This window comes from Asparagus officinalis, chromosome 1 (assembly GCF_001876935.1).
Source record: "Asparagus officinalis chromosome 1, Aspof.V1, whole genome shotgun sequence".
NCBI lineage: Eukaryota > Viridiplantae > Streptophyta > Magnoliopsida > Asparagales > Asparagaceae > Asparagus > Asparagus officinalis.
The window spans coordinates 112551646-112569354 of NC_033794.1; the positions used below are offsets into that span (position 1 = coordinate 112551646).

The 17709-nt window shown below is 34.7% G+C and overlaps 1 protein-coding gene and 1 long non-coding RNA gene across 2 annotated transcripts; both read left to right on the forward strand.

Moving 5' to 3' along the window:
* LOC109829014 lies at nt 273-13651 on the forward strand. Its single transcript, XR_002243922.1, has 2 exons — nt 273-13038; nt 13188-13651. It is a non-coding gene; the product is annotated as an uncharacterized LOC109829014 (long non-coding RNA).
* Nucleotides 15418-16746, forward strand: LOC109839485 (anthocyanidin 3-O-glucosyltransferase-like). Its single transcript, XM_020407929.1, has one exon. It carries the CDS (start codon nt 15418-15420, stop codon nt 16552-16554), a length of 1137 nt encoding a protein of 378 aa, XP_020263518.1. The 3' UTR covers nt 16555-16746.

The window sequence follows — 17709 nt, forward strand, 5'->3', positions numbered from 1 at the left end:
AATTAAATTAACTATTATTTAATAATATAATTAATCCCTTAATTATTAAATATTATAATATGACATATTGTAAATAACAATTTGTATATTACTGATAAATAATGCAGAGGTTGATTCAATTCTTAATTATGTTATAGATCCATGACTTAATTGTCAATAACCTAGGGAATTAGATGTCATTTATTCAAACATCAATGGCTTATTTATAAAAGCCTCTAAAGTTGTCGTTATCTTTTCCATTCCCATCGATTCCTTGCCTTGGAAGAATCGCGCATTAAGTCCATACATACTTTCTTCGCTCTTCTCCTCTCTAGACCCATCGATTCCTTGCCTCGGAGAAAATGCTCATTAAGTCCATCCATTTCCTCTTTTCTGTTCTACTTTCTAGATCGGTTGAATCCTTGCCTATGAGAAAACCAAAAGTAGTTCATCCCTTCCTCCAGAAGAAACCCTCATTAAGTTCATCTCTTTTTTCTTTGTCGTTCTCTTTTCTAGACCTGTCAATTTTTTGGTCGGAGAAAATCCTAGTTTAGGCCATCTCTTCCTCTGAGGAAAAAAACCTCAGTTTAGTTCTTTCCTTCTTATTATGCAATTGAAAGATCATTGCTTTAGGGAATCTTTTTAGATTATGGTGTATTGTGGTAGTACTTGTTTGATTCATAAAATTTTATGCTTTTTTATGAAGATCTCTGCCGTTTTTAAGCTGCATGTAAATTTTTTTCTAAGCAACCGAATCCGTCATTCATGGTAAAATATTAATTTACTTGAGCCCTCTTATTTCCATAAGTGTTTGAAATTTCCTAATAATTTGCATGTAAATCTCTTTGTAAGTAGATGATTTATTTTCAATTTTATTCGCATCTTATTATGTCATGTTATTATTCATTTTAGGTTTGTCTTTAATGTACTTGCCATTTGTTATGCATGTTAATCTATTTGTAAGTAGTTGATTTATTATGCATGTCAATGAGTATTTGAGAATATATATTTATATGTTGTGTAATTTTAATGCAAAGGAGAAGGAAAATTAATAGGTTAATCATAAAAGTTTATGATTACAGAAGAAAACATGGAAAAAGTACTTGACATTTCCTTATAGTTGTTAAAATTACAGAAAGATAATATAGTACTTAGACATGCATAACAAAGTTATTTGATTGTTTCTTGAACATTGTCGTTTGTCATGTCATTGATGTGCTTAAAGTTCAAAAGGCTAATATTAATATCATTTCCTTAACTTCTAGATTAAGGCATGGTTTTAACATGGAACGAAATCTAGCAGTTTTGTTTGATTGTGGAATGTTGTTGTTGGGGTTTATTATTTATTAATTGTTATTAATTCTTGTAAATTGCTCAATTCACGTGATTTGCATATCTCTTTGATGGATTAATGCAGCGGTCGAAGAATGAGATGCATCCAACCTTTGAAGGTTTAATTAACGTAATTTTTGTTTTGCTTATGTTATGCCCACAACACTCTATTTTGTTCCTTCACGTGACTTGCATATACTTTTGCGTTAAATAATAAATCCCCACACAAAGTTATATGTTTTGATAATAGGAAAATTTAGATGTTGCAATTTATAATGCTAATTCGTAAATGTGTACATGTAGTTATATTTTTTTTGATTGCTAAATTCACATGTTGCAATTCATATAGCTAATCATTGTGCTTGGTTATCTCCTTGTTGTTAAATGTTATAGTTGGTTATTTGTATTTACATTGAGCTCGTGTTTGTTGGCCTCTTGTTGTATGTACTGCTCGGTTTTATCTTAATGACGGATGACTTTCTTTGGTATTCGATAGTGGTTTAAGTTCTTTCTATTTAAGTTTTTTTATATGAGCAATGATGTCGATAACAAACTAAGAATACATTCTATATTAATTATGTAATGTTTAGGCGATGCTATTTTGTGTGGAATGCAACCTACATTGATATTACAATGTTTAGGTGAGGTAAACACTCATAATAGCAGCCTACATCGTATCATCATACTTTTATAGGAGAGGCAATCTATTATGACTCATCTATTTATATTCTGAGCTGCAGTAATTAATCATGTATTTTGTAGCTGATCTTGATCTTGTTTAGTTGTATGTTGTGTGGGAATAGTTTCTGTTTTCATGCTTTTATGCTGATTTCAAGTATGTTTATTTTAGTTTTGTGACACATTTGTTTTAGTTTGATTGCTTGTTTGGGTTGTTATTGTTGTTTTTGTAATTCATATTTTGTAGTTTTCGAGGTTGTTTGAACTAAATTTGAGTTTTTTTTATAAATTTTAAGGTCAATAAAACGATATTGCAAGTAATTTACAATGTTCATAGCAAGGTGTGGTGTGGTTTACTACGTTATTAGAATACAATATATGTGACTTTTTAAGTTTCATCTGAGGCAATAAATATTAATAAAAGACCAAAAGTTGAGCTAAATTACTTCATGAAAATATGAAATCATGACATGAAACTGGCAAAGTGATACATGATTTGTTAAGATCATTGATTTTGATTTAACTAAAGTAAATAAACTTGTACTTCACAGTGCTTAACAACCCCATCTTTACCAATGTTGTGCACTGACACACTGTTATGAACGCTGTGCCCATGAATTAAGAGAGCATTCATTTTACAATTTGTGTAGCAGATAACGTTGCAATAATGACACTTTCACCAACTTTTTTGATGTCTAACTTTCATTGCCTTGGCTCTTCCTTTATTTTAAAATTATACTCACCTCCACTTTAATGATTGCATCATTGTCTGTCACTTTTTTAACTGGTGGCCGTCTATGTAGCAAAAAACTTTTATGTGTCTTTTAATCTGCATTGTAAATATAATTTCATCAGTTAGGCAACATCATTATATCATTGTAAATATGAGAGATAATGTAGTGATATAACAAATAAATTTCTTGATCTCTTTATTAATGTCATGAACATTTATAGCATTTAATGTTATACTGAAGAAATGAAGAGTTGCATATAATGTTTCAAAATCTATTATTCAGTATTATAAAATGAAATTTATCCAATGTTTAAAAGTTATACCTGTTTATAAGTTGTTAAAAAATTTTTGTAAACAATATTGTTTGTAAAGTTTTTGCTTTGTTCTTGCTCATTCTCTATCAAAGTCTTAAGCCCTTTCGGTGAAGTAACTCTGGAGACAGCAACATACAACTGGCCATGCGTAAAACATGGCTTTGGAATGTATAATCCCACAAAATTTAATGTCTGTCATTGGCTTTTATTTATTGTCATTACAAATGATGGTCTATTTGGAAATTGCCTTCTCTTCATGTGTAATGGCCATTTTGAATCTGTGTTTGTCAAGACACATCTTGGAATGAAGTGCTTTGTTCTGATATTAGACCCACTGATTATTATTGCTTCTATAATTTATTTCAGCAATTGTGTTACTATCATCCTCGTGCCATTGCAAAGACCTTCTGTTGGACATAGGTTACACAACAACATGATTGGAGTCCCAAATTTTAGTTTTATTTCATGATTTGGCATTCCAGAAAATGTTAATAAATTGAGGAATTCTATAGGGTAGCTTGCTTCATTTTCCTACAGATTTGGAGAAGTCGCGCAAATGAAATTTGAGCTTAAATAAGTTACTTCTACACCTTGTATTTTTTCTTGAATGATGTCATTTATAATATCTACATTTTTATTCCGTGGAGTCAAGATTGCTCTCTCTCTTGTAAATAGTCTGCATTAGAAAAGTTTTTTAGGAGATTTGGATAAGTCTGGGATGTAATATCATCCATTGGCTTTCCAGTTGAATGAATAATGAATTCTTTTGTTATCTCAATTAATGGCTCATCAGTAGTAGATGCATCTTCTATTGATTGCAAGTCACCATTCCCAAGATTAATCACTCATCTGCCGAAATCATCTATTGTCATGTTGTTATCTTCAGATTGTATTTGTTGTAGCCTCATGTTTTGTGTCAAAGCAAATAATTTGCATTCATTCCATAATTTAGAACTACTAATTGATGCATTCAATATGTCATGCTTGTTACCTCTTGGCAATGCTGGTAATATTTGCCTAAAATCTCCACCTAGAACCATGGTTAGCCCTCTAAATGGTTTGCTTTGAGCCAACTCATCTTGGCTTCCCAAATGTCTCGTAATGTATGATCTACCGCTTCAAAAGCATGCATGTGAACAATTAGAGCCTCATCCCATATAATTAAACTTCAATTAGCTTCAGGAGTTCCTGGTTTGATTCTGTATGTTGATATTCTTTCAATAAAATTGGAATTTGAAACTTAAATGGGTCATTCTTCCTTTAGGTAATAACACAGATGCTATGTCAGATGATGCAACAGCCAAAATAATTTTGCCTTCAGATCTTAGTCTTGTTATTATGGATTTCCAAACATAAGTTTCCCAGTTCCTCCATGTCCATACAAAAAATATAGTCCATCTACTTTGTTATTTACAGATTCAATTACCTTATCATAGACTCTCATCTGTTGGATATTCATACCTTTAAAGAGCTTGTCATGTTCTTCTCTTAGTTGATCTCTGTCAAAGTTTAATTCTTCACCAATTACTTTGTCTATACAATGTTTCATTAAATTATTGTCTGACTATGGCATTCCATTAAATTTACTAAGGCTTTTACCATTTTGTCGCAGTAAGTACTCAATTTCTACTAGAGTTTGATTTTGCAATTGTTGGCCTTACATTATCAAATTTGACATATGTAACAATCTCCTTTGCATTTCTAAAATCCCCTCTGTAAGATACCTCCAGTTATCTTCCCATAATTTTTGAGGGTTAACAACTTGACAATATAGCAGAAGGTTTGCAAATATTTGTCTCATCTACCGGCCTGATGCGGTATATGATGCTTCAGTCAACATATATTGTCATTCCATGTCATCTTCTAGCAATCGCAGAGCGGTACATGTTTCTCTAAATGTATCATAAATAATGCCATCATGCCTAAAGATATCTTCAAAACATGTAGGGCCTCGAACAATGTTTAAAAGTAAGCGTAGATAAAACATCTCACCTGTTGTAGGCTGTGCATAAACTACTATGCCTATACTTTGTACCTTTTCTCTAATCTTCCATTTTCTTTCATGTTTTCCATACAAATTTTGATGGTTATTCAGCATATGTTAGTTTCCTTGCTTCTGTGTATAATTTACTTGCTTCCATCCATCCCATGAACTTTGTTTGATTATCTTCAATACGATTTATAATTTGTCTCAAGTCATCAGTGTCTTTGTAAATGATGGGTTGTTGTTCAGGCAGATGAAATGGAAGTCTTTTCACTGTAGGAAATCTATGGAGAATGTCAAATCCATAAATTCTCCATATGGTTTTTGGTGCAGATAAATATCTACAATACAAATAGTATTGTATCTCATCTATAGGCAGATAAATTTTTGATGTATTTGCATCTCTCTTTGATGATTGGAGTGATATGGAAGCATGATTTGGTCCTTTAGTTATATATTTAAACAAATATTTGATTGATCGGCCTTGGTTACACCATTCAACATTAATGTGTGCTTGCTACTTCACTAACAACTTGCGATTATAAGGCACAAAATAACCATTGTCTAATTTTTTTTCCCTTTCTTCAGCACCCATATATCATCATTTGCTCTTCTCTGATATATTGCAAAACCATTTTCTTCTATAATTGTTTCACTGATGTACCTTTTTGGAAAATGCTTGGTACAATTTTTATCTTGCATGCATGGAGCCGATGTCGCTGCTTTACCACAAGGACCATGTATCATAAACCAACTTACTGCTTCATATCCCAATGGATCAATTTATTTATCAGGTATTTCTGCACTGATAATCTTATCAATCGAAGAAGGTGTTGGATACTTATTTTTGACATCTAGCCATAGTAATATGTGAGCATGTGGAAGTCCTCTTTTTTGGAATTCTATTGTATACACCACTACATGAAATATGTTGAAGAAAAGATTTGTTATTAGACTGCATAAATGTTATAAATTCATATCATTCATTTCATCATAATTATAAATAAATTAGCTTGTTTTGACTATAGTCTTAGAAATAGTGTGCAAGTGGCCATAAATTTATTAGTTAACTGGTTTGAATAGCTAAACATTTGTAAATGTATTGATGTCATTTGTAGAATACATCACTACACAAAAGATAACAATATTATAATAATATTAAATACTACTATTTAAAAAAAAATTCTCTATAAATATTCTCAAATATCTAGGAACTGTAAATATTTTAGGGCTTTACAAATTAAAATGAGATATGAGCACATAATAAAGCTTGTATTAATAATAGAATAAACAATAGGTTTACTTACATTATGTATAATCATAAAAGAGTTTATTTAATAGTCCTTTACTTGAATACTAACCTGCTTAACTTTTACCGAAATGCTCCTTTTTTGCAAATCCTCCATGAGATGGTCCAACTTCATCTTGAATACTCTCGCCACAATATCAGGTCTTTCTTCTACTCTCTGACCACCAATTTCATCTAAGCATGCTTTTATCTCCTTCCACTTTGGATTTGATGTAAAAGTGATAAACAAATCAGGATTCCCCAAAATACGACAATGAACAATGACATCTTGATAGTTTTGGGTCATGTATCATGGACCTCTAGTGAAAGATGAAGATAAAATAATTCTCTGCCCAACTTGTGGACCTTCTATATCTGCTCTGAACATTGCATCCTTCAATCCACAATATAGCTCTGCTCTTATCTTGCTCTGATTCCTTTTTATCCAGTGAAGTCTATCCTCTTCTATGCATGTTGCAATGTCTACAATGTAAGTTTGAAATAATTTTCCAGATCTTATCAACGTATGTCCTTCATGCAAGCATTGTTGAATTTTAAAAGCTCCATATTCCATCATTGTGACGCCTTTTCTCTTTTTATAATCAGTCTCTCCTATTTGTATGAAATTTTCACTCAATCTATAACCATCTTCTCCATATGGAAATAATAAAGGGTATTGTAATGCCATAAAATTTGGATGTAAATCACTAATTCTTATCAATCACAGACTTCTGTTATCAATGATAATATATCGATGGCCAATCGTTTCATCAATGTCACTAACTATAAACCAGCTATTTCTGAAGACTTTGGCATATTTTGCACCCGACCATCTCCACTCCTTGAAGCTTTCATTACCATTTTCACTGGTACTAAATCAGCTTCATCAATTCGGTCATGTACCATTCGTGTACTTTTAACTAATTCATTATAAGTATCTAACATTGCTAGAAGTCCATGCACAATTTGAGTTTTCAATTGTTTTGAGCCGTTAATAGCTTCCATTCGATTTGCAATCTTATTGTCTGTATCATAAATGTACAACTGTAGGAATTTTGGACTATTTCCAGGAATGGATTTGAGTGATCCGATCATGTGATGATTCTATCCATTCAAACGAAAACAGTATGGGCCTCGGCCATTGTTGACTGTATTATCAATTTTTCCTCCACTCGAGGTAAAAGCAGACATAGCATTATATGATCTGATATATTCTTTATAATGTGCACTCGTGCGACCCGCTGATGGCGATAATAGCTCTTTAAGTAAATGTGGTGGTTGTTCAAGCAAAGGAAACTTCACTATTCCTTTCCGACAACATAAAGAAAAAGTTGGATTTTTAGAGCATTTGGATTTTTCAACTCTCTCTTCATACCATAGCGTTGCATGACAATGCTCCCAAGTCCAAGTGGGAGGACCAAAGTCAAGAATATCTTCATCATCCCCTGCTGTAAAATTATGTTTAAGTGCATTGTATGTTAACAACAATGCATTAATTTTAGTTATATGAGTTTATAAACCATACCCTTGGACTTCTTCGTGATCCTTGTCTGAACAGTACAATTATTTCCATTGTTGAGATCATTAGTTCTTCTCTTATTTCTAAATGTAGATGTAGACTGGAACTATAGAATGTAGTTGGTCCACATGACCAACTACAGTGATTAATTTATGATTTTCCTACCTTCTTCTTTGTCTTGATGTCAACTTTTTGGTAACCATATTTGTTACTATAAAAATTAATTGTTTAGTATAGTGATATTTGAATTTACTAAATCTTTCATTAAATGGTTGTTTACCTGTAGTTTGTCGAGTGTTGTTGGAGAAGGTATGAGTCTCAATTACACCATCTTGGAAGTTGTACGATGAAAATGTTTTATTTTGATGAATCATCTTCATACGTGATTGTACCTAAAAGTAATGATCAATATTTGTAATATTATAAAGTTTCGTCAGTAGTAGTTTCACACAATTGACTAAACAAACTGAAATTAATTAAAGTGAAGTGAAGATAATATTAAAGGCTATAATTAAGGACACAATCTGGAATTACCTGGTGTGCTAAGAAAATTTCTTGTTGTGTTTTGAGTGATGCTTTTTGAATTTCAAATTGATTGTCAAAGATAATTGATGTGATTAGTATTATAACTATGAAGGTATGATAGTTGATTAAGACAGATAGAGAGATTTCCCGAAATACTAAGACTGGTAATAATTGTTTACCAAATTTATTTTGTATGTTATTCTGCTTGTTAATTTATTTTTAAGTAGGTGATTTGTTTGCCTTTACTTATGCCTGTAATAATTGCATGTACAATTTCATTTTTTTCTTTGTCGATCATCTATTTACCATTCTTGTTGCATGTTAATATCTTCATAAGTTGTTCATTTCTCTATTATTGAATTTATTCATGAGCATCACTTCTCATACGTATATGAGATTGTATTGTTATATGCTGATGAATTTGAAGGCAAAGTAAACTAGAAATCATTAGTGTATTATTTTTATTGGATTGAGTATTCCATTATTAATAACTTGATCCATCAAAAATCAGCTCCTTCCTAATAGATATTTGTCGTTTTTTTGACCGCGCGTTCCTCTCTTTGTAAGTAATTGATTCTCTAACATTTGTCCTAAATTGTTGCGGTACTTTAGAGTTCTGATTTCCATAATTGACTTAATTGGCAAGACTAAATGCATATATTCTTCATTTCTCATAAAGAACCTGTTTTGTATGTTTGAGACTTACTTATTTAATTAATTTCTCAGTTGATTTATCTATTATTGTATTCATTCATTAGGAACATGAGCACATGAGAGTATATAGTTTTACGTTATTGGGGAAAAATATAACTACCACCATAATCAGAACATAACATTATATGTCTAATAAGAATTAAACATGACATACTTGCTTAACATTGGTTCATAGCTATTCAAATTACAAAGACTTAATATATTCAGACATGCATAACGAAGTTACTGATGTCTGTGGATATTAAAATCTAAGTTGAAGTCGCCATATTAGTTTCCAAACGTCTTTCTCTTGTCATTTGCCTTTGTTGGACAATCCTGATTTAGTGCTTAAGCTCTCAAAAAAGTGTCTTCATGTACACGCTGCAAAATACTATCTAACAAACTAATTATTCTTCAGCTTCAGCAATTTTTTGCTTTGAACTCTGCCTTCCAATCTTCATCTTTTTACATTCTGCAGTAAACATTTATTGTACATAGCTAATTATGAGTTTTAACTACTTTTATTTACAAAAATATAAAATAAATTTAGAATTTACCTTCTTCTTTTGGTGCTTTGATTGTTTCCTGAACATTGTCAGTTAGCATGTCATTAAAGTTGCTAAATTTTAACAGTCTACTTTTAAATTTTTTTTCTCAACCTTTGGAGTAAGTAGTGATTTTGATATTGGAGTGAAATCTGGGTGTTGTGTTTGACTCTGGAATGGTGTTGCTAGAAGAATCTCATCAGTAAGATTTATAATTGTTGACTCTTGCGAAGTCTATAACCATACAATGAAATAATTAATAAAATATGTTATTAATGTCTATTAATATTAAAAAAAATAGATTATAAATCTTACAATATCCTGGCTTGTGTTGTTGTCTTCATGTTGCTTGTTTTCATGAAGTCCATCAATAATTTTTGAAATTGTAAATACCTCGTTACCTTCTGCATAATTATATCTTGTTGACCTCACCTGAACCTTTGCTGTCTTTCCAATTATACTTAGGATAATATCAGGAATAACTCTTTCCTATTTACCTAAAGCATGTAAAGAATCCTATTACATACGTTCGCTGATACTTAGAATATCAATGTTAACTTATATGCATAAATTAAGTACCTTTTTTTACTGTTTTTTTCGAGATCATAAGCAGCAATTTTGATCAATTTTTCAGCTTCTTTGTTGAAGAGTACAAATATCGTAATTGCGGAATAATCTTTCAATTCTATTGTAACTTTGTACCTGATTTAAATTTACATAGTTATTACCATGGAAAAAATTAAATAAATTATCCTGTGCTTTTTAATTATGAATATGAAATGTAGCACTGAATGTGTACTTTATTTGTACCATTACTTCCTTATTACATGACCTACACGAAACTTTCCTCAAAGTTGATGGTGTTTTTTTACACAATCTAGACATCCAACATAACGCCAATCTAACTCCTTCACAACTCTAATGATTTGCACATCGCATATGAAAAAGTATTACTATAATTGAAAGAGCTGGTGTTAGCATGCAGTTAGCAATTATGAAGTTATAATTTGAATAAATCAATACATTTGTATTACCTTTTTGAATTTCCTGCAGCATCAAAATATATAACTTCATATAGTCATTGGTTGAGAACCCTTTATTGATTCTTGTTGCTAATTGTTATTGTTGCTAATTTGTGCTTACATTGAGGTATTGGTTGTTTGTTTTCAGTGGTATATAATATAATGCTCGGTTTGAGCTTAATGACAGAAGGCTTTTTTTGCTAATCAAATTTGGTATAAGTTCTTTTGCTTTATATTTTTTTAGGTGGGCAATGATGATGATAAGAATCCGAGAATGCATCCTATATTAATTGTGTGTTATTAATTATGTAATACTTAGGCGAGGTAATTTTGTGTGGAATGCAACCTACATTAAGATTACAATATTTAGGTGAGGTAATCCCTAATAATAGCATCCTACATTGCTATTACAATGTAATATCAATACTTAGACAAGTTAATTTTTTTGTGGAATGCAAGCTACATTGATAATACAATGTTTAGATGAGGTAATCCCTCATAATAGCAGCTTACATTGCATCATCATCATACTTTTATAGGAGAGACAATCTTTGTGAACAATTTATTTATATCCTGAGCCCTAGTAAGTATTCATAGATTTTTGTGATGATTTTGAGCTTGTTTAGATCTAATTGTTAAGAGTTGGATTCAGCATGTAGCTTTTATGACCAATCTATTTTTATGTACTCAACAATGATATATTTATAATTTGAATAAATTCATAGATTTATATTACTTGTGAAGTTCCTGGAGTATCGAAATATACAACTTCATAAAGTGTTGCTTCTATAGCCTTTATTGATTCTGGTCGAGTATCGGATAAATTCATAGACGAAGTCACTAACTGTAAGTTGTTCTCATTGTTAGTATTCCTACATGTATAATGAAAAAGTTATTATCAGTAGTATAGATAGTTCCAGATTCATTAATTTGAAGTTATGTTTCACAAAGCTTTAATAATGTATTGTGTAACCTTCTTACCCTTGTAGTAATTTTTGAACTCTGGCTTCATCAATATTGAAGTACATTTTTGTTGTTGTCGTTGATAAAACCATATTGTTACCTATGTATCAATACATGTATATAAAGGTTAATGAATATTTATATTTCTAAATATTAAAAATGTAATGCACGTCGATTTAAATTATACCTCTGAAGTTTTTTTTTACTAAAACTCCAATCACCACGATAACAACATTGTTTGTATCATAATCTTTAAAGTTGGAGTCAAAGTCAATAGCTAGTTTATTCTATAATGTGACCATACACTCATCATGCCTATAAAAAAATGATTCATAATAATCTATTAAAATGTCTTTGAACTTGTCATTAAGTTATAGCAATACAATCTTACTCTTCATCTATTAGTTTAATAGATCTACGTGTGGACATTTTCCTAGAATTTGTTGACTCTCCTGTCGGATAGACTTCCTTCACAATGCCTGCAATGTCTGTTATAGTATATTCATAATAACTTAGTATTCATGTTCATGTTCATGTATTAGCAATTGTAAAACAAATAAGGCCACTAATTACCACCTCTTAGATAAATATTCTTATTTTTATGTAAGTATAGTTCATTGAAAGGAACAAAGTCAAATTTATATTTTGCAACACTGTCATCGTCTACTTGGAGAACTCTAACCACTGTTTGCCTGCAGAAACAGATGAGTATTTTGCTCTCCGTTATTTAGTAATTGCCAAATGTGATAAGTACTCTGAACTTTGATATCACATGTATTTTTCCCTCCTCAAGCAATGAACTGAACCTTGATATCTCAGTATGTTTGATTGTCCGTTGACTGTGATTGTCCTATGCAATTGAAATATGTATTATTGTTCGATCAAAATGACGTACAAATAGTAATCAACATGTTAAATTAAATATATCGTTGCTTACATTTTCATCTAATAGTGTTAGATGCAAGCCGAATATATCCCCATTCTTGATATTGACATTGTCCCAAATTCTAGTCACCCTTGCCTTAATAATTGCATCGTTGTCTTTGGTAGTTAAATTACCGAAGCTTGTGTAGTTAGCAAGCGTCATCTGTGCGTCCTATAATCTGCAGTTAAACATTTATTTCATCAGTTATCCAACATATATTCTATTTTTAAGATATGAGATAGTGCAGGAATATCAAATACTTTTGGTTTGCAGGACAGTGACATGATTAACTTTGTTGGCTATGTAATTATCTATTACTTATGATTTACATGATAGTGACATGATTAACTTGGTTGGCTATGCAAATGGCAATATGACAAACTACTTGGATATGTAATTTCTTAACAGCGTCATATCCTACATGATAAACTACTTGGATATGTAATTTGTTAATCGCGTCGTCTCCTATATGGCAAACTACTTGCCACTGACAAGTATTGGCTGCGGAGAAGGAAGCGGTAGGTGTCGTCAATTGCAGGTAAGTATTCGTGATTTTCCTAAAGCTTATTGATGATTTCTTCTGCGAAAACTCTTGCCTGATTTGGTTTTTTTCATTTCTTTTTTGGTTGTGTCGGTTGGCACGCTGAACATGTTTGAGAGGTTGCTACAGTGATTTCTTGTGTGCAGGTTGGTGAAATGATCATGTTTCAGAATTTCAGTTGAGAACATTGATATTGATAAATATATAGCCTTTGAAAGCATGTAACATGCAACATGCAACATTGAAAGGAGCAAAGATCAACATGCCAAATTACTGGGATTACTGGGATTATTTAAAGGAAATAAACATGAATGTAATAAGTTGTGGAATTACCTGAGCTAGGGAGAACAATTTTTTGTTTGAGTTAATTATGAATGTTAAATATAGATGTTTCTCCATCTGAGGGGGAAAATCAGTTTGGAGGGAAGTTCAAATAGATGAGAGAAGATAGCTGGGGGAGGTTATTTTACTATTTTATGTTTGAATTTAACCGCTTAAACGGGGCACTGTAGCGGTTTGAACAGCTAAGGAACTTTGATTTTGTAATTTCCAGATTTATTAGAATTATTAGAAAAAAAAGTCAATACAAGGCAATATAATATTCGGTTTACTGTTTGTTTTGGGTTCTGCCTTTTATAAAAAATAATTGATGTATAATAAGATTATGTCAAAATGATAAAGTTCATTTGGTAAGTGCGTGTGTATATGTACATATAAAGAACAGTAAAAAAATCCAACTAGATGATAAAGCTCAGGAAGTGCTATTATGCTGATAGCGTCTCGTGAAATACTTCTCTACTAGCTAATTAATATTTAAAATAAGAGAAATTAGAGAGTTAATATAGATAGAAATTTTAGAACTCTATATATGTAGTCTTAGGCACTTATAAGCTACAAGAGTTTAGAACTAGCTCTAAAAGTCAAATGAAGAGAACTAAATATATAAAGTTTTACGAACACCCATAAATGAGTTCATAACATATCCTTCTCCAGGTTCCTTTTTCTTTCCTAGAAACCGACCAAACAGGCCTTTAAAGCCTAGTCTACAAAAGATAAACCAAATACGTATTAAAATTTAAAAATTAAATAAACGAAATAAAGCCCATTAAAAGAGTCTAGCCCAAGAAAACAAAGAACAAGTGGCCGACCCATAGGAATACGCACAGCAACGCATTGACATTCCTCCTCCAGTAGCTTCCCGATTCCAATTCACCCGCAAAATTTCGCCTCACAATTCGCGCTGTTAAAGTGAGGATAAATCCTTAATTAAACTACAGCACTTCACTCCCAAATTACACAGACAATTAGGGGCTGTTTGGATTGGTTTTTTGGATGGGTAAAAGGGGGGGGGGGAAGCTGCCAAAAAGCTGACATTTTTGACAGCTTTCCCCCCTTTTACCCATCCAAAAACCGGAACCAAACAGGGCCTTAATATTCCAACCAAAGAAATCCGACACATACACCCCGGCGGGCCCCATCCGCAAAGCGAAATCCCGCCCCATTGCGATCTTTGCCGTTCGCACGTTTACCCCTGTCAAACGGCGCAGTTGTGTTCCGGGAGCTAAGCCCCCATTTGGGATAGAATTTGGATCCACTCCACTACAAAAAAGTAGTGGAGAGACCACTACTTTTAATCTCAGACGTTGATTACTTAATAGACGGTTATGATGCAATCTAAATCTAACACTTATCATACCCTATGTATTGCACTCGTTCCTAATTTGTACTAAAAGAAAAAATCACAACCACGATAATCAATGACTGTGATTATGTAGTGGTCCCTCCACTACATTTTAGATGGTAGAAGGATTTGATTCCTTTCGGATATATACTTGTGGCCGCAAAAGAGTCCACCTTGGTCCCTATCGTCCGTGAGTCCCAGCTACCATCTTTCGATCACCCACCAGCTCTCTTTAACGCATCATCATCTGCCCCCTCCAGTCTCCCCTCTATTTATTTATTGCTCCAGCATCAAACATTCAAACTCCACAGCCAGCTACCAACCTCGGCCTCACTCACAATTGAGCAAAAAGATCGATGCAGCAGGAGGAGGGTGCCCGTGGCAATGGCCTCCACATCCTGATGTTCCCTTTCTTGGCCTAACGGCCACATATAGCCCTTCATCCAGCTCCCCGCAAGCTCGCCGCCGCCGACCCCCCGACCTCTCGCATCACCTTCCTCACCACCCCGCCCAACGTCCCCGCGTCTCCTCCCTCTTCTCCTCCTCCTCCTCCCCTCTCCCCCCCTCGCCCCCCCCTCCTCCATCATCCATCACCTCCCTTCCCTCCCTCCGTCCCGCGGCCTCCGGCCGGCGGGTCGAGAGCACCGCCGACCTCACGTGGCCCAATCGAGCTCCTCAAGGCCGCCGTTGACAGCATGAAGCCCGACGTGGCTTCCCTCCTCTCCCGCCTCGCCCCAAACTTCATCGTCTTCGACTTCGCCATGCCGTGGATCCCCACGGTCGCCCACCCACTCGGCGTCCGCTCCCTGCTCTCTCCGTCTTCTTCTGCCGTCTTCCACCGCCTACCTCACGGTCCCATCCGCGCCATTGCCGCCGGCGATGACCGCCCGTCGTTGACTCACCAGGAGCCTCATGAAACCCCCTCAAGGATTCCCGCCGCGTCCTCCATCGCGGCCGCTGGCGGCGTCTCCCAGCCCTACCAGGCTCAAGATTCTCGTACATCTTCCAGTCCTTTGGCCGGCCAGCCCTGTGTCTTCGACCGCGTTATGTCCTGCGTGGCCGAATGCAGCGCAATCATAGCCAAAACCTGCGAGGAGATCGAGAGGCCGTACATCGACTACGTCGAGGCCGAGCACAACAAACCTATGCTGCTCGCCGGCCCGGTAGTCCCCGAACCACCCTCGGGCCAGCTCGAGAAGAGGTGGGCTCAGTGGCTGGCGAAGTTCGAAGAGGGGTCGGTGGTGTACTGTTCCTTCGGCAGCGAGACGTTCTTGACGGAGGAAGCAATAAGAGAGCTGCTGCTGGGGCTGGAAATGGCTAAGCTTCCCTTCTTTGTGGTGCTGAATGACCCTGAGGGCGAGGAGGCGATGAGGAAGAAGCTCCCCGAAGGACTCGAAGACAGAGTGAGGGATAGGGGAGTGATACATCAGGGATGGGTACAGCAGCAGCTCATACTGGGTCACAGCAACGTAGGATGCTACGTCAACCACGGCGGGTTCAGTTCAGTAGTGGAGGGGCTGGTGGCTGGATGCCAGCTTGTGATGGTGCCTCAGAGAGGGGATCAGTACCTGAACTCTGCTCTGTTCGCAGGGGATTTGGGAATTGGGCTGGAGGTCGAGAGGCAGGAGACGACCGGCGATCTCACGAGGGACGCAGTCTGCGAGGCGGTGACGAAGGTGATGAAGAAAGGGGAGAAGAAAGATGAGGGAGAGGAGAAGATGTCCATGGAGGAGAATCACAGGAAATGGAGGGAGTTCTTCGTGGATAAGGGGGTGGAGGAGAGGTTCACTGGCCAGTTTATCCAAAAGCTCAAGTCTTTAGCATTTACTTAAAACCAACTGAATGCAAGATTTTTGTGAAGGAATGATTGCTGGTTCGTTTGGTTCGCTTTGCTTGGAATAAAAAGGGTCGAAGGATGCTGTCACTGAAAGAAGATGTTCTATTCACTGGTCCCTTATTTTATGCATGCTCATCTATGCGTTCGTATCCTTTGAATTTCATATTCATCAGAATAGTCAGAGTCAGTCAACATCATCCTGCACACCAAAAGACATAAAAATTCGGAACTTCAAAGTTGTGCAACCAACACAAACTTTTGAGGAAAAAAACTGAAGCCAATACTAATTAAAGTTGTAATTTCAAAATAAAAATGCCTTAAGGACCCAAAATATGAGACCAAGAGAGAGGAGATGTGAGGTGTCCCCCTCCCTATTGCCGTGTCCCCTCCAATGATCTTATATTTTGGGTCCATGTAGCAGTGCTCATTTTCAAAAAGAACCCTAACCTACTGGGATTGGCTCAATCAACAAGAATGCCAAACAAGCGGAGGCATGTTATCAAAGACACGATATGCCCTGTATGCACGTGCAAACATGCTAATAATCTAAATTCTCTCCACTAAAAATAGTAGTGGGACACTACTATATTACATATATCCGATGATTTGATTAATGGATGATTCTGAATTGTATTTGAATATATATCAGGAAAGGTGCAATTTATGTCGCGGTATGGTAAGTGTTATATTTAAAATGATTCATCACCATTGACAAATGAATCAATAATTATTATTAAAGTAGTGGTCTCTCCACTACTTTTGTTTGTAACGGAGAGGATCCAAATTTCACGGATAATATGGATATCATCATGTAATCTGCATTGACCATACTCCTACTATATGAGGTTTTAATAATACATGAATATCCCTATGGACATCATAGAATAAAAAAGATGACTACTATACTATTCTACACTACTTCTATACTATGGGAGAGAAGATATGGGCTCTCTTGATGAGTCATCAATATAGAATTTTTTTTTAAAGCATTAGACCCCACAATTTGTCTCTTATAGTGTAAAAGTAGTGTAAGGCTTGTTTGTTTTGCTAAAAGATGGTGAGAAATGGGCTCATGTGGAAAATTGGACATTTGCCATATTAGTTTTGGAGTTGGGCCATTTCAATTTAGGTGGGTTGGTTGGGATAGGTG